Genomic DNA, 23,104 nt, shown 5'->3' with positions numbered 1-23,104 from the left:
TTCATTAATCTCATTTAATATTTTAATTATATAAAAATTATTAGCAATGGATTCTTCTTGCAAGTAGTATACAAACAACATTAGCAAAAATCGCCCTCATTGCACGTTGGATGGAACCCAAATTTGGGGTACCAGTAAAACAACAGTTTTCTTACTTATATGTCATATTTCAATCCAAATATAATTCCCTACTTATATTGGAAGGAATTATATGATTGAATTTGACTTTGAAATTTGACAAATGGTATATCAATCTTCTACCGGTTAAAAATGGTTGGAATAACTATATAATTTTGCCATGTGACAGAAATAGATGAGTCGTTAAGATAAACCATATTTTCTACAATACATAGTAAATTATAATTTTCCCTTAAATAATACGTAGCTATATACACAAAATATGTGGTGTGGCTTAATTCCGAGACTTGTCATCATGCTATGAGAACTTCAAATTTGTTTCTTTCTCATGCATGGTGATTTGTCCCTTTTCATAGTCTTTTGCTAAAAAATAGAAGTTAGGGAAGAGCAGAGCAACCCAACCCAACATATTTGCCATGTGGCAGGCAAGTCTCTCCTAGTAATTTCTGACGAGGCCTTGTTTGGATTGAGAGCTTCAAATTTGTGGTGTGGCTTAATTCTGAGACTTGTCATCGTGCTATGAGAGCTTCAAATTTGTTTCTTTTTCATGTATGGTGATTTGTCCCTTTCCATAGTCTTTTGCTAAAAAATAAAAGTTAGGGAAGAGTAGAGCAACTCAACCCAACATATTTGCCACGTGGCAGGCAAGTGTCTCCTATTAATTTCTGATGAGGCCTTGTTTGGATTGAGAGCTTCAAATTTGTGGTGTGGCTTAATTCTGAGACTTGTCATCGTGCTATGAGAGCTTCAAATTTGTTTCTTTTTCATGTATGGTGATTTGTCCCTTTCCATAGTCTTTTGCTAAAAAATAAAAGTTAGGGAAGAGCAGAGCAACCCAACCCAACATATTTGCCACATGGCAGGCAAGTGTCTCCTATTAATTTCTGATGAGGCCTTGTTTGGATTGAGAGCTTCAAATTTGTGGTGTGGCCTAATTCTGAGACTTGTCATCGTGCTATGAGAGCTTCAAATTTGTTTCTTTTTCATGTATGATGATTTGTCCCTTTCCGTAGTCTTTTGCTAAAAAATAAAAGTTAGGGAAGAGCAGAGCAACCCAACCCAACATATTTGCCACGTGGCAGGCAAGTGTCTCCTATTCAATTTCTGATAAGGCCTTGTTTGGATTGAGAGCTTCAAATTTGTGGTGTGGCTTAATTCTGAGACTTGTCATCGTGCTATGAGAACTTCAAATTTGTTTCTTTCTCATGTATGGTGATTTGTCCATTTCCTTAGTCTTTTGTTAAAAAATAAAAGTTAGGGAAGAGCAGAGCAACCCAACCCAACACATTTGCCACGTGGCAGGTAAGTGTCTCCTATTCATTTTCTGATAAGGCCTTGTTTGGATTGTACAAAACCAATATGTACCTTAGAGACCCATAAGTTTTTTTTGTTTTTTTTTAAAGAACATCCCTATGGTGTCTAAATTTTATTAATTAGTGCCAATAATTTAATAGACAGAAAAAGGCTTTTGAAAGCTCAAAAGAACACTCTGAACTTTCTATGTAAAGACACAATGTGGGAATTCTTAATTAGGTATTATCCTTTAAGAAAGAGGATAATCACAATTAGATTATGTAAGCCAGTAGTGTCTCTTACCCACGTACATAGTTGCTTATATCAAAAGACTAGGGGTAACATGGACAGCAATATTAAATTATCATCGTTGCTGACATCACCATAATGCTTATCATGGTTATGGTCAAATATTTCGGATTTTTATAAGATTAAAGCAGAAGATTAATATAATAGCAATCAGATTAGGTTATTGGTCAATTTTGCACCCTAAAAGGGTATACTCTTCAAAACCGACATCTGAGAAGAAAACCCACTTGGTGACATACTTAAATTTGGTTTCATTTATTTATTCTTGATAAGCAGAAGTTTTGTTGTTATAGTTAGTTGTGCAGATAAAGATTTAATTATTAAACTTTTGCATCTAAAATTAATTAGAAAAACTAATGTGTCATTAGCATATAAACAACAATGAGAATGAGCAAATTTGTGGCCTTGCCTAATTTCTTTTTAATCAATTACTCTGACTCGACTAACAAAGAGAGAGTTTTACTTTCACCTCAAGTTGATTATAAACAAAGGCAAAGGAAATATCTTTGGCTCTCTCTCTCTCTCTCTCTGTGTTATGAACAGTGTAGGGTGGAAGATTAATACTCTCTTTGGTATACATTCTCAGAGTAGATTTTGGGTTGAGAACAAATTCTGAAACACACAATTGAAGAAGAATGATGATTTTTTATAATGATAAATTACTTCCAAATTATTTAGAAAATATTTTTCTACCATAAGAGGGTGGGCCTTTGTGCAACAGTAAGGTTGCTCCATTGTGACCAAATGGTAATGGGTTCGAATCTAAAAATAACCTCTCTGTTGAAAGTAGGGGTAAGGCTGCAGAAGCCTCGTGCATTGAGTACACCCCTTTTTTTTATCCATAACTTCCAAAAATTTTGAGCAAAAAATATAAAAGGCAATCAAAAGAAGATGTCAAGCTCTAAATAGGTGTCATTTAGACACTCTCGATGTTAAAAGTTGCAAACAAATGTAGGAAAGTCGACGCCATGGTCTCCTTGGACACTTGCTAACATAGTAAAAAGGGTACTACCAACTCTGTTGGCAATTATCTTCTACCTAAGGATTTAAATAAACGATTTGATTTTTGTTTTATCAATTTAAACCAATTAAATTTGTATTTATATATTAAATAAATAACAATCCCTTGAATCTCCTCAATGAAATCATTTATATATATATATTAAATAATATTTCAACATTTAAAAAGATAAAGTAAGTTTTAAACAATTGCTTATGACTTTTTTATGAGAGTAGATTTTTTGAAGCGGCTTTTTTTATCATTTTGAACTTTTTTTTAAGGGCTGCACCCAAAAAAAATACACTTTCTTTTAAGGGCGCGTTTGGCAATGACTTCCAATGGGCCAAAACCCAGAATCTAACAAGAACGCATAATCTTTGCGTTCTGTTTGGTTTCAGATTGTAGATTTGACAGTAAACGGCCAGAAGATTCTAGAATATTGAGATCAAACCACAGTAAGCTGTCATTTGTCAAAACAAAAAATAACCACAAAAATACTCGAGTCTAAAGATTATTAGTTTTAAGGATGTCAAAATGGAACCGAAATCGAATATCGAATCTGGAACCGACCGTTTATGATCGAATCGAAGGGCACCGCAGAAAAATGATCCGGTTTTGATTTTATAGGTTCTCTTTCTGGTTCGATTTTGATTTTCACCGCAAAATCGCTGTTCTAAACAGAATAAGAAACCGAAAAAACCGAATAGAAATCGATACATGTTATTTTAATACTAACCTATGCATCAATTGGATTAATTAATAACATATAATTAATTTAATAAATATAATTATTGCATCAACATGAAACATAAAATAAGTAAAATGCCATGGGTAAACTAGATATTATATGGGAAGTAGTTCTCTGTCTGGGAGTGTGGCCTACACCATCACTCCCATGTGTCTATCTCTCTCCTCCTCAAAACAAAAGGGCAGAGATGTCTTTTCACATGAGGAGGAGAGAGATAGATTCATGGGAGTGCTGGCGTAGGCCGCACTCCCGGACAGATAACTTTTTCCCATATTATATTTATTCAAGTATGAATTGATAATTATGGATGATGTTAAAATGGATTAACACAATCCTACTTTTTAATAGAAAAAATAGTTTGTTCATCATGCAAAAGTGGAGAAGAAAAAAAAAAGGAAAAACAAATAATAGGAAATGAAAAGGACAGGTAAGAAGGGAAGTTTTTTATTTTTATCACATAGGCATAGGAAATATGATGAATGAGAGAGACCGGGAAAGAATGGGAGAAACACGAAAATATAAAGGCCTTGAAAACCAAGGTTGTCTTCATTACTGATTCTCAAAGCGACACTACACAAACTGCATGTAAACCGGTTATAAATCGGATAACGAAAACCGAATAGAAACGGGCAAAAATCGACCTATATGAAAAACGATTCTGATTTTGACTGATTCTTATCCGATTCGATTTTGATTTCACCTTATCAAAATATAAATCGCACCACAACTGAACCGAATAACCAGAACCGCACTGTTTGACACCCTTAATTACTTTATGGAACAAACGGTCAGCAGTGTAACATATAATCTGGGCTCCATGCTTTGATGGGACCCACATACCCAATAGACTTCACGTACAGACAGAATTACTGTACTCCCACAACATTGAATAATAACCACAAAAATACCCGAGTCTCGGAGGATTCAAGACTGGAACCAATCAAATCCTCACCAAAAATACTTGAGTTTTTATGGAAATTACCATTTACCTCCCCTCCTTCCCATGCTCTCGAAAACTAGGACTATTCTGCTAATTCCAAGAGAAGTCAACAAACGAATAAGAGAGAAGAGAAAGTCTCTATCTTTCTGTCGTACCCCCAGTCGTTCTCGGTCTATAAGAAGCCGATCCCGAAGGTCCCGAAGACACAGAAATCAAAGGAAACCACTCTCTCTCTCTCTGACCTTGTTCATCTCTCCTACAATGGCAGCAGCTCTGACCTGCTCGGCCACCGAGCTTGGCCAACGCCTCGCCGGAGCCACCAACTCAACCGCCGCGGCTTACTACATCTGCAGCCTCTTCGATGAAGTACAGAACAAATTCACAGATGCAACCTATGCAATCGACACCACTTACCTCCTCTTCTCTTCCTACTTAGTCTTCGCCATGCAACTTGGCTTCGCCATGCTCTGCGCCGGTTCCGTCCGTGCTAAGAACACCATGAACATTATGCTCACCAATGTCCTCGACGCCGCCGCTGGTGGTCTCTTCTACTACCTCTTCGGTTACGCCTTCGCCTTCGGTGAACCCTCCAATGGTTTCATTGGTCGTCACTTCTTTGGCATGAATGACTTCCCCATGGAAGGCAATGATTACAGTCACTTCATGTATCAATGGGCTTTTGCCATCGCCGCCGCAGGGATTACCAGTGGTTCCATAGCAGAGCGAACCCAATTCGTCGCTTACCTCATCTACTCCTCTTTCTTGACAGGCTTCGTCTACCCGGTCGTCTCTCACTGGTTTTGGTCCACCAATGGTTGGGCCAGTGCTTTCAATACGACTAACCTTTTGTTCGGTTCTGGAGTCATCGATTTCGCCGGCTCCGGCGTGGTTCACTTAGTCGGAGGGGTAGCAGGTTTGTGGGGAGCACTCATCGAAGGGCCACGTATTGGCCGGTTCGACCACGCCGGCCGATCTGTTACCTTGCGTGGTCACAGTGCTACTTTGGTCGTTTTGGGTACTTTCCTGCTTTGGTTCGGCTGGTACGGGTTCAACCCCGGTTCGTTTCTGCAAATCCTGAAGCCTTACAATACCGGAACCTATTACGGTCAATGGAGCGCTGTGGGTCGAACGGCTGTGACGACAACCTTGGCAGGTTGTACGGCTGCTCTCACTACTTTGTTTGGGAAAAGATTGATGTCGGGTCACTGGAATGTCACAGACGTCTGTAATGGGCTTTTAGGTGGGTTTGCAGCGATCACCGCCGGTTGCGCTGTGGTGGAGCCATGGGCGGCGATCATCTGTGGGTTTGTGGCTGCTTGGGTTTTGATTGGTTTCAATAAGCTTGCAGAGAAGCTTAAGTATGATGATCCACTTGAGGCTGCTCAGCTTCATGGAGGGTGTGGTGCTTGGGGGATTATATTTACGGCTCTGTTTGCAAGGAAAGCTTTTGTTAATGAGGTATATGCAGAAGGGAGGCCTTATGGGTTGTTCATGGGTGGTGGTGGGAAGCTCTTGGCTGCTCACATTATTCAGATTCTGGTTATTTTTGGGTGGGTGAGTGCCACAATGGGTCCTCTATTCTATGGACTCAATCGGTTGAAGCTGTTGAGGATTTCTGCAGAGGATGAGATGGCCGGAATGGATCAGACCCGGCATGGTGGTTTCGCTTATGTGTATCACGATGACGATGATCAGGCGACGAAGCATGGGTTCATGATGAGAAAAGTGGAGCCAACCAACAACAATGAGTCACCACCAATTGTATGATCGTCAAAGCATTTAGGTTTTTTATTTTTCATTTTAATCAATTTTTCCTTTGTTTTATTTGGGGGGGGGGGGTGTACGGTGGAGATACTGAATGATACTTGGATTTGGGTGTCTTCTCTGACTCTATGGTGGGAAATGATTAAACACTGGCTGCTCCATATCTTCTTTGGACTTCTCTGGTTTTCAGAGGAGCTTTTGTCATAAAGCAGGGAACTGTAATCTATGGTTGGAATTTTGAAGGTGCGAAGGTGATCTTTCATCTTTTTGTAAGATTTTTTTTTCCCCCAATGGTAAACTTTCATCTTTTTGTGTGATAATTGGTCCTTGAAATGCTGCAGTTCATCCTCTCTCTCTTAGCAGTAAGGGAACTGTAATTTTTGTTGTAGCTAAGCACAGTAAGTTTTTTCTAGTTCATAGAGAATCAACAATTTGAGCTAGTCCGAATTCATTAGAAAGAGTTGATTCAAAATCTGTATTGAAACAATTTACAATGTATTCTATCTCAATTGACAGTCGGAAGAAATATATTCAGAAGAGAACCAATTCATAAACTTGATTTTTGTCCCATATCCTTCCCTCAAATCTTCGCAATTCTACAAGGTAATCATAGATTTGCAATATACAACTGGGGGAAAAGAAAATTTTCCCTTTCTAAAGGAATTGAATATGTGGAACAGCAACTTCAGCTGGAATCTAGTTGAAAGGTGAACCTGAAAAGTATTCTTCTGCACGAGATTTTGAAGCATACATTTGTCTTAGAAATTGAGCTCCGTGTCACAATGGCCAACCTAGTAATGGTGAGGGTTATCGCTGTCATTCCAAACTAATACAAATTAACCAAACTTTCCAAAATTCTGTATATTTCCTCTGTTCCAGGATGCATCTTATCAGCAGAGTAAAACTGATGGACTTTGTTATCAATCTCAATCCAGCTGCATCCAGGCATTTTTGCTACACCCTTTTCTTGCAACATCTTCCTCACTTTCCTCATCTCTTCCCAATTCCCTGACTCACCATAAATATTGGCCAACATTACATAACCTGCATTATGTGGATCAATATCGATCAATCTTTGTATTGCAAATTCAGCCAAATCCATACAACGATGGATCTTACAACCATTAACCAAAGAACCCCAAACAACTTCATCAGGTTCAATATTCATTCTTCTGATAACTTCCATGGCTTCTTTGAAGCGACCAGCTCGACCAAGAAGGTCTATCACACATCCATAGTGCTCAATTTGAGGCTCAATTCCATAATCCCGAGTCATGGAAATGAAATAATTACAACCTTCCTCCACCAATCCACCATGAGTACAAGCATTCAACAAACCAACAAAGGTGATACCGTCTGGGTGAACTACACCTCCACAATCAATCATCTCCTCAAACACAGCAATTGCACTTTCACTTTGCCCATGGAGTGCAAGGGAATTGATCATGGAATTCCAAGAAGTCAAGCTTCTGTCTGATGTCTCATCAAAAACCCTTCTTGCTTCCTTTAAACTCCCACATTTACCATACATATCCACAAGACCATTTGAGACAAAGGAATTGGGGCCAAGGTGGTTCCTATAGATGTATCCATGAATCCATTTACCTAGCTGAAGCATGCCCAAATGACCACAAGCCGACAGTGCGCACACAACAGTAACCTGATTTGGTCTCTCGTCCCAACCTGCAAGAACAATCATTCTTCTTAAGAGCGAGATGGCCTCTGTAAACAGACCATTCTGAGTGCACCCGGCTATTACAGCATTCCAAGATGGAATATCTCTCTCAGGCATATCTTCGAAAAGCAAAATAGCGTTTCCAATCTGTCCAAGCCGTGCGTACGCTGAAATCATAGCCGTCCAAGACACGACATTTCGTTCACTCATTTTGTCGAACAACTCCCGCGCGGCGCCAAGGTCCAAGCATAACCTTGAATAAGAGTCAAGCAAAGCAGTTTGCACAATTGGGTACCCACCAAAACCCGATCTCAAAATCTGGGAATGTATTGATTTAGTCCCCTGTGTTTCAGAGATCTCCGAAGAAGATTTTAAGACTTGGGGATAGATGAAATGATTGGGCTTAGAGCGACCACGACGGATCATAGTTCGGAACAAGAGAATTGCCGACCTGTGATCGGGCTTGGAAGCGTAGGCCGTAATCATGGCCGTATAGAGGTAGACATTGGGGGAATGAACGTGATCGAAAATGAAACGAGCATAGTCGAAGTCGGCAATGGTGACAGCGCAAAAGCGAACAAGCTTGAAAGCATAGAATGGAGTATGGCCATGGCCAAGGGTTAGAAGGAAGGCCTGGAGCTGCTTGAGATGATTGCATTTGTCCAACACATACAACACGTACTTGTTTAGGTTTCGCTCGCTTGGAACTTGAGGACTTGCAAAGTGCATGGTATGTTGGTTCTCTTTTCCCGCCAAGTTTTCCCATTTCTGCATTTAACAGAAAATAACCGACATAGGAACCGTTTAGAGAGACTAGTAACAACGAGGGTTAATCAATCAAGACCGTTCGATTTATGGTCTAAGGTAGGGGTGTCAATGGGCCGGTTTCGGTTCGGGCTTTTTAGTTTCGGTGCGGTTTCGGTTTCGGTGCGATTTGGTTTCGTGTCGGTTTCGGCTTATGATAACGGGTTGATATCGGTTTGGTACCGGTTTTATATAACTAGTAAGGTCCGATTAGTGCTAATTTTTCTTCTCTTTCTCTTTTAAGTACATAAAATATTTCAAATACAATGCATCTTTGTATCCTATGTCCTATGGCCTATGAATACAATTGGTTGGGTAATCACTAACAAATGATATGAGATAAAATGAGAAACTATCACAACACATTTAGGGGGCAATGGGTCATTAGGCATTTATTGATTTACTTATTTATCGGGTTAGGTCGGTTCGGTTTGGGTTCGGGCCTAATGGTTCGGGCTACCGGTATACCGTCGGGCTAGCCCAAACCAAACCAAACCATTTGCCTCTCTGGATCCACAAACCGAACCCGAACCATTAAGAGTTCGGTCTGGTGTGGTCCGGGCTCGTTCGGGCTGGTTTCATCGGTTCGGGTTGGGTATTGACACCCCTAGTCCAAGGGGACAGTGATGTCTTTTCATATGGGGGAGGAGAGAGACAGACTAATGGGAATGTTGGTGTAATCCAATAATCAGATCAACTACATCATCTATCCTCATAGTGGAAGTAGTTCAATGTTGTTGAAATCATTCCATCATCTCCAATGCAAAACCGATAAGATATCGATACGGTATCAGTATGGATTGGCTGTATAACTGGATTGGACAAGTATACCTTTGATTTTGGTTAAAAATAGGTATTTTTTTTGGGAAAATGTTCTCTATGCTAGAGGCGCAAACTGCACCCAGACACATGGGGGTGGGCACAATGACCACCTTGCCCCCTGAGTGGCAGGCCCATGTGTCTAAACGCAGCCTGTGCCCCCAGAGAACATGAGTCCTACCATTTCACCAATACAGTATCAAGATCAGAGACTTGCAATGCCGCTTCGTATTGCCGGATACGTGCAATACGATACTGATACATCAAAACATAAATGCATTTGGATTGCATTTCAGGTCGAACCTCCAGTCCTCACCTCCCCCTTTATCCCTCTTTGTCCTCCTCCCCATCCCTTTTGTACCATTTAGAAAAAGAAAGTTCTTCCGGTCATGTACAGTTGCAATGAAAATAAAAGGAAGATAAATGAAATGAAATCAATATATATAAATATTTGTGTAATCATCATCACATGATGGAATAACTAATTTCAAAACATACTAAATTTTGTTTTAATTTGCAATCAAATTTCTTGATTTTTTTTAGATAAGTTATAATCTAGCTTAAAAATTTTTCCTTTTTCTTTGCAAAAATGATTTCACTTCAATTTCATTTGGTTGCAAGGAGAATTAAAGGGAAAGAAACTGAAAATTTTTTAAACTGAAAAAAAATATTTGTAATCATTATCCAATATAACTGTATAAACTATTTAAATTTCTTATCATATTTAGTAATGATACTTTTTTAGTTGTCATTCTTATTTTACTTTATAAACCCAAGGGATTTAAATGCAAAATAAAATTTAATAACCAAATATAATAATGATTACAAATTTTTAATTTGTTAGGTTTGAAAATCTCACTTCCCTTCCATTGCAACCAACTAGAGCCTTTTTTTTGCTTGTAACGAGACAAAACCTGGAAAATTATCTGCTCCATTTTTCTGCCCAATAAATTTCCCCAAGTTCCTCTAATAGAGGGGGTGGAACACACCCAAGTAGTGTGTTAGGGCAGGGGGTAGGGTGGTCATTTCCACCCTTTATTAGAGGAACTTGGAGAAATGGACCGGGCAGGGAAATAGGGAAGATAATGATCCAACAAAACCTCCATGTCTCAAAATCAAAAGGAAAAAATTTGATTAAAAACTACTAATGGTTAGATAATTCTAGGCAATTGAAAAACACAAGATTTGTTTAACTCTTGGTATTTTCGTAAAATACATGGTTCACATTAAGTTCAGTTCCTCTGCACATACATGTGAGAGGCAACCACATGTCCCATTTGAGTCTAGTTCCTCTACACGTAGGTGCAAGTGCATGTAAATATGAGTGGTAACCACCTGTCCCCTTTTTTTCATTTACAAGGGGAGAGGGGTATTAATAGAAACAAAAAGGACATAGTTACCTCTCACATATACGTTCACCTGCACATACATGCAGATGATCCAATTTTTCTATTTACAAAGGGAGGAAGGGTATTTATGGAAACAAAAGGGTCATGACTCATGTGATTGCCTCTCAAATGTACATTCACCTGGACGTACATGCAGATGATCCATTCTCACAGATTAATATGCACTTTTCCCATCACTAATTTCTACATAGAAATCTAAATTCTTTGCACCTGAACGTATATGTGAGAGACAACCACCTATCCTATTATTGCCATTTATAAGGTGGAGAGGGGTATTAATAGAAACAAAAGGGACAGGTGGTTACCTCTCACATGTATGTACACCTGCACGTACATGCAGATGATCTAATCTGAACAAAAGAAAACCTTCCCTTAAATTTCCCTAGCAACCAAAGAGAGCCTCTCTTCAGGGCATATCACCGAAGAACTAAAAATAAGCCAAAAAGAAAATTACACCTACACACAACCCAAATGGTCACCCGATTCGACTTCGTTGACTCCCAACAATAAATGAAGTTAGGTAACCCATCCCTCCCAAGGCAATGGCCTTGTCATTAATGCCACCAGGCTGAGGGCATGCCAGCCAATGATAGCTGTGCATGGTTCTAAGTATCGATATCAAATCCCCATGTACCGGTTGTACTAGTCACCAATATCGATACTGTATCAATAGCACAGTATAAACAACGGGTAAAATGATCCAAAAAACTTATTTTTTAAGAAAATTTAAGGATAATTTTGTCAAATACATTCGATCCAAGGCAATATCGGTATAGTATCGATTTTACAAGTTGCCAATACCCATTCCGATACCGTGCACTAAAACCATGTAGCTGTGTGTCCAACTAGCTAGCTTTTCCCAAGCAATCTAAGATCTAGTGGGCACAGGGCCCGACCACATTTTTCTAGACCCCGGAGACCACAAGGGTTTAGGGCCCAACTGCAAGCAGAACCATATAGAATGGACCACATGAACCAGAAAGAAAGGTGGTAAAGATAAAAATATCTTCCATTCAAATATTTCAATGGCAGTAGAAGTAGAAGTGGAGAAAACGGTGAAGGCAAATGGACCTCAAAAGATTAACTAAGACACGTGTCTTTTCCAAATAAATAAAAAGCTTATACGTTCAAAAGAGTTTTTCTGCATGAGCCATTCACAACTTTGTTACATATATAGAACAGAACGATTGCGAAGGGATTAAGAAGGTTGCAACAAGAAGCAAAAGCCCCAAACTATTATCTAGTAAATGGATCACCTCATGGAAACATTGAAAGCACACAGCGGAGGCAATCCCCTTCATGCAGCAGATCAAAGGCCTTGTTGATATCCGCAAGAGTCATTGTGTGTGTGATGTACTCATCAACCTTGACTTCCTACAGGACACAGAGATCATAGAACAATAAATAAGGGAGAATTAACCAGATCTGCAATCCATAATTGAGACTCTCTCAAGTAATCTGCCAAAAACCAGCGTCGTTCCCACATATGCAGGAACCTGGCATTGATGGATTTCTGATCAACCATATGAAGTCCTGGTCATAGTTTAGAAAACTGGAAGGTACCAGCTGGTAAAACTGGCTAAAGACTGGAACTGCCGACGAAAACGGTTCCCAGTTATTTGGTTTGACCCCCAGTCTTTGGCAAGAACCAACAGCTGAACCAGCAAAAAACTGGAAGGGGACATCTAAACAATTTAATATTGTCGTACTCAGTTTTTAAAACTATGTTCCTAGACTACTCATTTCATGGCCCTTTTTTCTTTCCCACCTCAAGTAGCTCAACAAAATATTGAAGGATCTCATAAAGAAGCAATACCTTCTTCAAGTACTTCTCAACAAGCCAAGGAACTTCGGTACGACTCTTGAAACCACCAAAAGCTGTTCCTTTCCAAACACGTCCCGTGACAAGCTGAAATGGACGAGTGGAGATTTCCTCACCTGATCCTGCAACACCAACTATAACTGACGTTCCCCAACCCTGCAAGTTCCCAACCAAATCAGTCATGCCTTAAAACTGATGACATTATGATAGACCATCAATGAAACCACAGTTTGTACCACCTAGTTTGGTGAAAACAGCTGACCTTATGACAGCACTCCAAAGCAGCCCTCATCACAGAAACATTTCCTATACACTCGAAGCTGTAGTCAACCCCACCATCAGTATGCTCAACAATGACCTGCTGTATTGGTTTATCATGCTCCTTCGGATTGATGAATTCCGTTACTCCAAAATTCTTTGCTGCAGAATACATTTCTCAACATGATAAGAAAATATGCAAAAATGAACATTTGACATCACAAACAAATATAGAAATTGAAACGATTCCACTAAAGACATATGATCTTATAAGAACTTCCCTAGAATAAAGCCGCACTCAGAAGACAGTATACTAGACATTGGAAGTGGCAATTGATAAAAACAAAAGTTATTATCAATTCAGAGATACTGAAAACATTATCTTCCTAGTCATCAGAACCTGCTAGCACCAGCTAATTCTTATGCTTGCTTAAGTTGGCACCTATAAACACAACTAGAAAGTGGAAGCCAAAATCTTGGGATGGTATTTGTTTTGTACTGCTACAAGTATAACTTTCAATGTTCCAAGACTCAGTGAGCGTGATTTTCCATTTTTGGCATAGAGGGTCGCATTGTCACGTTGAAAGTTAAACAAAGCTAATACCTAGCTGGCAGCAAAGGGTGGTAGGATGCCCCCCTTCCATCAAAAAAGAGGCATGCCTGAATCACTATCTTAAACATGTTCCGGTTTTCTGAATAATTGGCATACAAGCACTAAACATGCAATCATCAAACATCCATGGCATGGCTGGCCCTTAAGCTTGGATGCCTTGTAATTTCATATTTGGAGGTCAGCTAACAACTTCCACCCTTTCGAGAATCCAGCAGGCAATTGGGCGGAGTAAAGCGGATCTATGAGCACTGTTGCACTAACGCATGCGCTGTAGTTTTTCAGCTTGGTTCTGGCGCGCGCCTGACTCATAATTGGGCTCATCTATTGCTTGTGTTGTAGTAGGGCCCGGTTAGGCGTTTTCTTTGCTCCCTAAAGACTAAAGAAATGGATAAAAAAAAGCGGGGACTTCTGCATCATTTTTCATCTACCTCAGGAATGAAAGAAACAAATAATTAAACAACAAATTCAGATCTGATTCAGTAGCTTAACAGGTAAATTGTTTTCAGTATAATGGATCAATCTGATTTGCTAAATATACGAGTCTAGGAGCAGCCAGAGCCAAAAAGCATGGAGCAAATTAAGCGATCCAGTCCAATCCAGGTTCTAAAATATTGGATCAAAGCACCTAGAGCAACCAATCTTAACAGCTCTTCAAAGCCTGAAGGAAATAATCCTGCAACAATTGTAAGACGGCAGAACTTATAAAGCTACATGAACAAGAATTTTAAATTTGTCTAACATTTAACGGTTTGAGCACTTTTATGCCAGGTTCCTTGACGAAGACTTACAAGCTATTAATAAGTATTGGGGATTGAAATGAACCTCTATCAAATTTTTTGTTGTTAATATCAATGCCTATTATACGAGAAGCACCAGCTGTTTTTGCACCCTCTGCAACCTACAGGCATAAAAAATCAAAGGAAAATTCAGATCAGCAGAGGATTATGATGCGAGCTCAGAGTTATTTTAGTATTAAAAAAATAAGTTGTTTGTCTGGACAACTTACTGCAAGGCCAACCGTCCCAAGTCCAAAAACAGCAACAATAGAACCTGCTTCTACTTTTGCTGTGTTCCAAGCTGCTCCAAGACCTGAAAATGGAAATTACACAAGTTAAAATTGGCAAAGATACATGTAGAAGAAGTAAGATATACAAGAAACTGCAAACTCAACACCAGAAGAGTAAACATAGGGGGAAATATAAAAAAAAATACATATAATTAATCACTTTATTCCTTATTTCCTTGATCATAAAGGAGAGTATTACATTCTATTCATGCATCCATTTCTAATACTCAATCAAAAATTTGCAATCAAAACAGTGACAGATAAAGACCTCTCTTAAACCCCCCCCCAACAAAAAAAAAAACAACACCATGACGAGTAATGTAACCTTCATCCTTTCCAGGTCAAAAAACAGTGACACATGGTAGACAATAATATATGGGGAACCTGGGCAACTTTACAATTTTATTTCCCTAACCTTTCACTTTAAATCAGTTTGATCAAACCAGTAAACAGTTGATCCTGTTTTCATTGTGCACCAGTTACTTACTTCATGGGAGGATGAAGATCCTGCGGGTCATAATACAAATATTAATTTTTGTTGGTTGAACCGTGGGTCAGAGAGAGGGAATAAAATAATGGAATTGCTCGTTTTTAATGAGAGAAAGGCCCCTCTATTATAAATAGAGGGGAAGTTACAAATAATAGAAGCTAGGCGATGTGGGACTAAAACCCACATAGCCGACATAAGCTAATAACACTTAATAACATAAAATTAACCCCAAAAGGACCAGAATACCCCCACGGTATTCTGGTGTACATTATTCTAACACTCCCCCTCACGCTGGATTATACAAATATGAAAGAAGGAAGATCCAGAGTGGACTAAAGAAAAAAACTCTCTACTAAAGAAAAACTCTCTCCATAACAATGCTAACAGTCCCCCTCAAGTTGGCGCATACAAGGTACTAATGCCCAACTTGAATAAAACGGAAAAAATAAGTTGTAGCAGAATCCAGCTTCAGAATGAATGCAGCTCCCAAATAGACCTTCAAAAACTTGAAAAAAAAAAAAAAAAAAGACCTTCAAACTTGGACAGACTTGATTAGCAAAAGAGGCATCTCTCACCAATTTTTGTCCAATAATGAATCTCTGAAGTATAATCTTGAAGATAAGTAACTAGGGTAGCCGTCAGATGAGTCAAGCAGCAGTAAAAATCAAGCAGCGGAAAAAAATCAACCCAATTTGTAGAACCTCATATAGGCAGGTAATAACCAAACATCTTCAAAACTTTTAACACCAGCCTCCCCCTTATGACAAACTTAACCCAATAACAAAGTAGATACCCTTTGGCAATGGTGAAGCCTCTGACCTTCTATGTTTTGCACCAAGTGTCCCTACATGTTCTGCTCTCTGCAATGGCTGCAGGTATACTGTATATAATCCCCCCCTCACGTGTAGTACACATGGACATACGAGAGATGATTGTAGAGATAGGGCAAAACATAACATTCCAGAGTTTGTCAATAGCTGCCAAGTGTAATGGAAAAAGAAGAAAAGGCAAACAAGAGAATACCATGATCTTCCAAAGTGTTTATGGGGAATGCCAAGGTATGTTTCGGGAGGTGGTGAAGGAAAAATAGCAGTGGAATTATGAAGGAGGAGTAAATTATGCAACATAAAGTTCCAACCATCTTCCATCGATCAAACAAACACTTTTGATGGAAACCCCTGCATGGGAGAAACTCCTAACTCTAATGGGCAAATCTGAGAAGTATACCGATCTGATTTGAAGTAAGGAAATACTCCATCTTTCAAGGCTTGATCAATCTTCAAACAGAGAGGAGCAATTGTGCGAAAAACTCCAAGGTAGAAACTCCCACATGCTAAACAGTACTAACGAAGATATCCGGGCAGCAGCTGAATGAAGAAACTTCAACAAAAACTGGATCAGATCTGAATCAGTAACAATGCTAGGATTCAAGCTCCAAAGTATGCTGGATTTAAACCAGAAAGGCTCCACATAACTGAATAGGTTCGTAGGTGCAGCCAATAACCGTAGAACACACTGTTGTAGTCCCAAAGAAGCTGATCTCCAGGGTAGCAGATTTGAGTCTTCCATAACGAAAGAAATTAGATCTCCAATAAGAGGAAACTCAGTCATAATCATAGGGCAGCAGTATGCCACTTGAAGGCAGTAGTAACACATCAACCAGTCATGCTGATGGAAGCCAATCAATAATACCAGCCAGATAGGTAGTGAAGCTCAAAATAACCAGCAAAGACAAGATAAATAACCAGACAAATCCATAGGCAGTTGAAGCAGCCCGCCATAGAGGAATAAGTAAGTGAAATAGGGTATAAATTGAAGAAACCAAGCCAACAGAATGAATTGTAATTTTTACTAAAAAAACCTGATGAATGATGCTGAATAATGGGCTGAATACTCCTCTGATGTTTATAAAACTCTCCTAAAAAAAATCAGCAATAGTGGACTGCCCTAACCCTTAGATCGATTATAGCCAGGGTTTTGTAAAAAACCCTGAAAGTGTATATCGATTGTAGGGAAAGGGGCTTCAACAAAAGTGAGGATGACTTGTCAAAGGTGCAGGCTTACAGGCTGACCTCAACTGCTGGAATGGATCTCCAGTTCGAATGACCAATCTTCTTGGTAATTGAGACTTGATCTTCATGTGGGAGAAATACCAAAAATCGTAGAAAAAGAGGGCAGCAGCTATCTTGTGCAGTAGACCTTCAAGTCATAAATAGTTGAAGTATAATGTCCTTCTTGATGGTAGAAACACCAACAAAAAACTCCAATAGCAGCAGGTAACTCTAACCCAAAAAATCGATTAATGTCAGGGTTTTGGAAAACCCTGAAAAATAGAGATCGATTGGGGTAAGGGGTCTTCAAACACTTGGAAAGCGGCAAATACTGAGGTTAAGTGGTCTCTGTAGGTGGAGTAATCATCCCTCAAAAGGCAGCAAGAACTCAAACTGGTAATCCTAATATCGATTTGAGTTAGCGTGTTAACAGGGAACCATAAAAGGCAGGATGTAAAGATTTTGCTGTAGGGACAGATCCAGCCATCAGATTGCGTTCAAACTGAAGTCGATTAAGGTTTGAATTAGTTGGGAATTATCCCTGAAATAGCTGCATCTGACAAAGGAAAACCCCAAAATCGATTAGAGTCAGGGTTTTTCAGGGTTTTGAAAAACCCTGACAAGGTGAAATCGATTTGAGGATCTAGGCTGGAAAAAATAACAATTGACGGAGATAAAGAAAAAGGGAAGTTAAGTTTAGGAATAGGGTAGAATAGGGCTGGAAAAAATAACAATTGATGGAGATAAAGAAAAAGGGAAGTTAGGTTTAGGAATAGGGTAGAATAGGGCTGGAAAAAGGCTGCATAGGGTGTTCCTAAATTAGAGGATCAGGTTTATAGAGATCTGATCTCAAAGAAGGGGAACTCCAAATCGCAGATGAGGCTTCCAACAGGGCTTTTTTAATAAAAAACGATAGAAGAGAAAGGGGGGCAGCACTAAATCCTCGATATTATGTCTACCTCATTAGAGTTGCCCCTGTTTTTGGGCTGAAAGGGAGAAGACCAGGAGCAGGAAAAAACGAGAAAAGGGAGAAGAGGAGGAGAGATCGATTAGAGGAAAAGAAGGGAGAAAATAGGGTTTTTTCTTCTCTCTAACCTAGATCAAACCAGCTCTGATACCATGTTGGTTGAACCGTGGGTCAGAGAGAGGGAATAAAATAATGGAATTGCTCGTTTTTAATGAGAGAAAGGCCCCTCTATTTATAATAGAGGGGAAGTTACAAATAATAGAAGCTAGGCGATGTGGGACTAAAACCCACATAGCCGACATAAGCTAATAACACTTAATAACATAAAATTAACCCCAAAAGGACCAGAATTCCCCCACGGTATTCTGGTGTACATTATTCTAACAAATTACAATATTATTGCAACAGAAACGAATGGCCCACCAAGGCAGGAATACATCACTTCAAACATATATCTCATAGCATTACAATATGAACATCCAAACAAATTCACGATTTCTTTGCCACAAGGCCCCTTAACAAAAATTAAATCACTCTAATATAGAATGAAATTCAACAGGAACAAGAACAAGTGATTACCTCTCAAGGCATACAACATAGAACTGATAGAAGGCAGTGATTTTAACAGGAGATTAAAAAATACAATCATAATTTGCAAAACTTATCACAGTTAAGGTTCATGAGATATCAAATATGGTTGCTCAATTTCTTGTATTATGAGAGACCAAAGTTTTCCTTATTTAATCATAATTTTAAAGCTAAAGACTAAGAACCTATAAGTTCAACCCAAACGTATAAGTCAAGAGAATCAAATAGTGATTCAAGCCAAGTCTGGTATTATACTCAAGAAATATCAATAAAAATTAAAAGATCTTTTTGCATAAGTTAGAAAGTACAAGAGAAAGGAAAGCTTATTGAAAATTTGTAAAACCAGTGATTAAACTGCTAAACAAACAAAAGTAACTGATGTAACCAACTTTCAGTAAGAAGCACATGAGGATCTTAATACTTTGTGTGTCGCAACCTAACATTAGCTTGAAATTCAACTTGTGAAGATAGAATATAAACATTAAATTGTAAAGATAGAAGGTTAACATTAAGCTGTAAAAACAAAACAAAACAAAAACTAAAAAAGAAAAAGCTAACGTTAGAGCAAACAAAGCAAGGCATTCTCCCTCAAATTAAACCCAAAGTAAAAAAGATCTTATCAAAGCCGCTCAAATGAAGAAGCACTTCGGAAGCCTTCACAATCTCGAGCAATGAAATAAAATTGCCTATTCATGAAGAATTTTTAACACAAACCACATCTTCATTACAAAGCTAAAATGCACTCAACATCAATGGAGAAATTCCTTACAATAAAAGGGCCATTAGCCAATGCTGGTCCCACCTATGCAGGGTCCTGGGAGGGGTGAGTTTGAAGACATTCTGACGCAGGACCAATCAGGTCTGATGGATCTGATTGGCCTGCGAGTATTCAAGTAATGGGCCCACTAATGGAATCGAAGAGATCCCGATTTGATAGCTAGATATTGACCAGACTGATCTCAGCTGAAGAGAACAAATATCAGATCTGAATAATTGATTTTCAGAATAAAAAAAAGGTCATAAAAGATGGTAGTGAAATAAAGGATATCAATTTAAAATTTGGAAGTAAGATAAGATAGGAAAGAAAATAATGTAAGAGAGAAAGAGATATCAATTCATCCGAGAGAAATGGAGGGAGAAGAGCTAGTGTGGGGGGGGGAGGGAAATAGAAGAAGGAACAGAGGAGAGAACAGAGAACAATCTCAATTTCAAAACCAAATCCGGGGCGCGGGGGGGGGGGGGGGAGGTTGGATTACATATTTATAAAACAAAAAAAGACTACACTAATGACTCTTACTTCCTAAATCAACTTATCTCAAAGTGTTGAGATCATGCTCCTGCATTACATTCTTAAGCTTTGGTATGTTTTGCAGAAAGTGATTGCTCTTAAGACTCAAACCCTGGCATTTTCCCTGGCAGTCCGAACCTTCTACCATTGCTCCAGGCAATGACCTCTAAACACTCCCTACAATAGAATTTATAGTTGCTTTTTACTTGTGTCAGAACAATTTCAATCACCATTTCATCGAGGATTCCAAGAGGGAAAATGTATACTACAGACACTAAACCCAAAAATAATTCCACATTAACAAGATTCGCACAATGCACCACTAACTATAATTTAACTCTAGGTCAGAAAGCTAAAAAGCCAAGGTTAATTGTCTAGAAGAAAAAAGGACTGGAAATCCACTAAGCATCTTCATTAGAGTACAGACATGTTAACAACAATGACCTTAAATATGAAAACTAAATTCCATATAATATCAGCAAAATCTTCACATGGCACAACAGAGACGCAAGGCTCACCAGTAGTAACACCACAACCAAGTAGGCACACTTTTTCCAATGGAGCTATAGGATTAATCTTTGCAACACTAACATCATGTACAACACTGTACTGACTAAATGTTGAGGTTCCCATGAAATGATAGATTGGTTTCCCATTTATAGAGAATCGACTCTTGCGATCGTTCATCATAACTCCAACTCCTGTAGCTTCCCGCACCTTGCTACAGAGATTTGTCTTCCCAGATTTGCAAAGCTTGCATTCTCTGCATTCTGCAGTATAACAAGGTATCACATGGTCCCCTGGCTGAACTTCAGCTACACCTTCCCCAACACTCTCTACAATCCTGTGGTAAATTTCAATCACAATTTACCACCCATAATAGAATAAATCAAAATTATGAATCTGCTATGTGAAATGAAAAGCAATCATACCCAGCAGCCTCATGGCCGAGAATACAAGGGAAGAGCCCCTCAGGATCCTGCAAAACAGACAAGTAAATTTCAGAACGCATATGATAGAACTTGGAAAAAGAGTCAAGAAAATGCAAGAGAAAACTGGAGTAGATTAGATAGATGTTCAGATGCTAAAGCAGCAAGCCAACATGTGAAGCAATGCACAGACAAATATGACAGCAACCTTTAATAGTGGATTATGCAAAAGCAGGAAAGAAGAAAAACTCAATGCAAGAAAAAAATACTGAAAAAGCTACAGGAATTCCCTTCTCCAAGGGCTCCCCCCCCCCAACATACACACAAAAAAAAAAAACATAGTTGTGAGTCAACCAACACAGAGTCAACCAACACAATTTTGTTGCACTCCGTGTTTCACAAGAAAAGTATTTCTCATAGAGATCGAATGGACACACAGAATTACACCAATCTGTCTAGCAAGGCCAATCAGCAAGTTATGGAAGACACTCGAACTCTATCCATTCCCCACTCTGAAGTTCGTTCATGTGTGGCTAGGATAAGTATTGGATGCAAATTTGAATGTAAAATCTTTCAGTACTCCTTCAGTAAATAGAAACTTAATGCAGAGGAGAACTCCTAAAGAGGATTTAATAGTAAGCTAATTGGATGCATAAGGAAACTACACTATATGTTATCATCAGGCACTAGTAGTTGGAGCATATTATCACCATTTGCCTGATTAGAGGAACATCAGAAAATTTAAACATAAAATGGAATCTAAAGTCCTCGAAATTCCAAATCATCAGTCAGTTCTCCCCCCCCCCCCTTTTTTTCTTTGACAAATTAAAAATTAAGACATCAGTTTCAAGCTACCGCAATAAATTACCAAAAAAGTGGAGGGCAGCCATAATATAGTAATATTCAATACACAAATGTAGGAATTTTAGCAGCACATTGACTTCAGATAACTCCCTTAAATTCATCAGAGTCATGCCAACCATTGCTTGCCTATTTGGAGGGTTCAGTATAAGTTGGGATACTTATAACAAACTTGGCCACTACTTTATGCGATTCTAAATGAGGAACTTTTGTCAAAACAACGAGGACTTGAACGAATATACCGACCATGGTCATTACTTACAAAAACCATGTCTGAGGTGAGTTGGGTTTGTTCACTTGTCTCACATCAAATTGAATGGGCTTTCTAAGATGCCAAAATTAGTTCATTTCGACACTTTCCGCTACACAATCATACATTCAACATTGTAAAGAATCCAACCCTAACGAAATCTCACCCAAAGGATTCCGAGTTCAAAATGGACTTTCTCAAAAAATCTCATAAATGGAGACTCAAACAAGCTGCACAAGAACCAACAAATTAAAGCGTAAGTGGGATTTCAGTTTATTATACAAATGATACAAGAAAAATACAGGGCAGTACCTTCCCACTCAAAGTATAAGCATCAGTATGACAGAGAGCAGTGAACAGTATCTTGATTCGGACTTCCCCGGCCTGTGGCGGAGCCACCTGCACGTCTTCTATCACTAACGGCTTGTTCGGTTCCCATGCAACCGCAGCTGTTTCCACATTAGCATTGTGTAATAAAACCAGTTCAGAAGTCGAAATGAAAGAAAGAAAGTAAATGAAAACAATCAGAAAACTGAAATCTATCTTAACATAAATCGATCAGAGAAACACGGCTTGGAAAAGGAGAGAAGGAGAGAGAGAGAGAGAGAGAAAGAGTACCTTTGCAAGTGATGACCTGCCCTTGAGTAGCCATGGAAAAAACCAGTCCTTATCTCTCTCGCTTTAGGCTTGTGGTTCCCTTCTTTCCTTGTTTCTACCTTAGCAAGAGTACCCTTTTTTTTATCGATAAGTAATTTGCAAGAGTACCTTTGCATGTAAGGGGGTGCCACTGCCACTGCCGTAACTGAATGGTGTCACAGGCTCACAGCCACAGGTGGAACGCACACAAGAGCTTTGGACACCGTTGATTTTTTTTATTGTCGTTACGTGTCAATTATATGAACACTTTTAACATTTAAGTCGTTGATACTGTTGACCATGTGGGTCCTATATGGGTAAAGATAAGACTTATGAGTTTATGATTGAGGGGGTGGGCCTCTTTATCTTATTAATAATTTGGGAGA

The 23,104-nt window shown here is 39.0% G+C and overlaps 3 protein-coding genes across 3 annotated transcripts; 1 reads left to right on the top strand and 2 right to left on the bottom strand.

Moving 5' to 3' along the window:
• The first annotated feature begins 4,624 nt into the window (after positions 1–4,624).
• LOC122667008 (ammonium transporter 1 member 2-like) lies at positions 4,625–6,225 on the top strand. Its single transcript, XM_043863153.1, has one exon. The coding sequence runs from the start codon at positions 4,690–4,692 to the stop codon at positions 6,193–6,195; it is 1,506 nt and encodes a 501-aa protein (XP_043719088.1). The 5' UTR covers positions 4,625–4,689; the 3' UTR covers positions 6,196–6,225.
• A 535-nt stretch (positions 6,226–6,760) lies between these two features.
• On the bottom strand, positions 6,761–8,644 carry LOC122667006 (pentatricopeptide repeat-containing protein At1g33350-like). The gene has a single exon (XM_043863150.1). The coding sequence runs from the start codon at positions 8,639–8,641 to the stop codon at positions 7,019–7,021; it is 1,623 nt and encodes a 540-aa protein (XP_043719085.1). The 5' UTR covers positions 8,642–8,644; the 3' UTR covers positions 6,761–7,018.
• Positions 8,645–12,041: 3,397 nt separating this feature from the next.
• Positions 12,042–22,774, bottom strand: LOC122667009 (alcohol dehydrogenase class-3-like). Its single transcript, XM_043863154.1, has 9 exons — positions 22,701–22,774; positions 22,395–22,531; positions 20,975–21,021; positions 20,561–20,886; positions 14,599–14,681; positions 14,415–14,490; positions 12,984–13,141; positions 12,716–12,877; positions 12,042–12,273 (listed from the first exon to the last, which is right to left on the bottom strand). Exons 1-9 carry the CDS (start codon positions 22,732–22,734, stop codon positions 12,157–12,159), a joined length of 1,140 nt encoding a protein of 379 aa, XP_043719089.1. The 5' UTR covers positions 22,735–22,774; the 3' UTR covers positions 12,042–12,156.
• Between the last annotated feature and the right edge of the window lie 330 nt (positions 22,775–23,104).

This window comes from Telopea speciosissima, chromosome 7 (genome assembly GCF_018873765.1).
Source record: "Telopea speciosissima isolate NSW1024214 ecotype Mountain lineage chromosome 7, Tspe_v1, whole genome shotgun sequence".
In the NCBI taxonomy this organism is placed as follows: domain Eukaryota; kingdom Viridiplantae; phylum Streptophyta; class Magnoliopsida; order Proteales; family Proteaceae; genus Telopea; species Telopea speciosissima.
The sequence above is the reverse complement of the archived record's forward strand: the minus strand, read 5'-3'. Positions and strand labels throughout refer to the sequence as shown.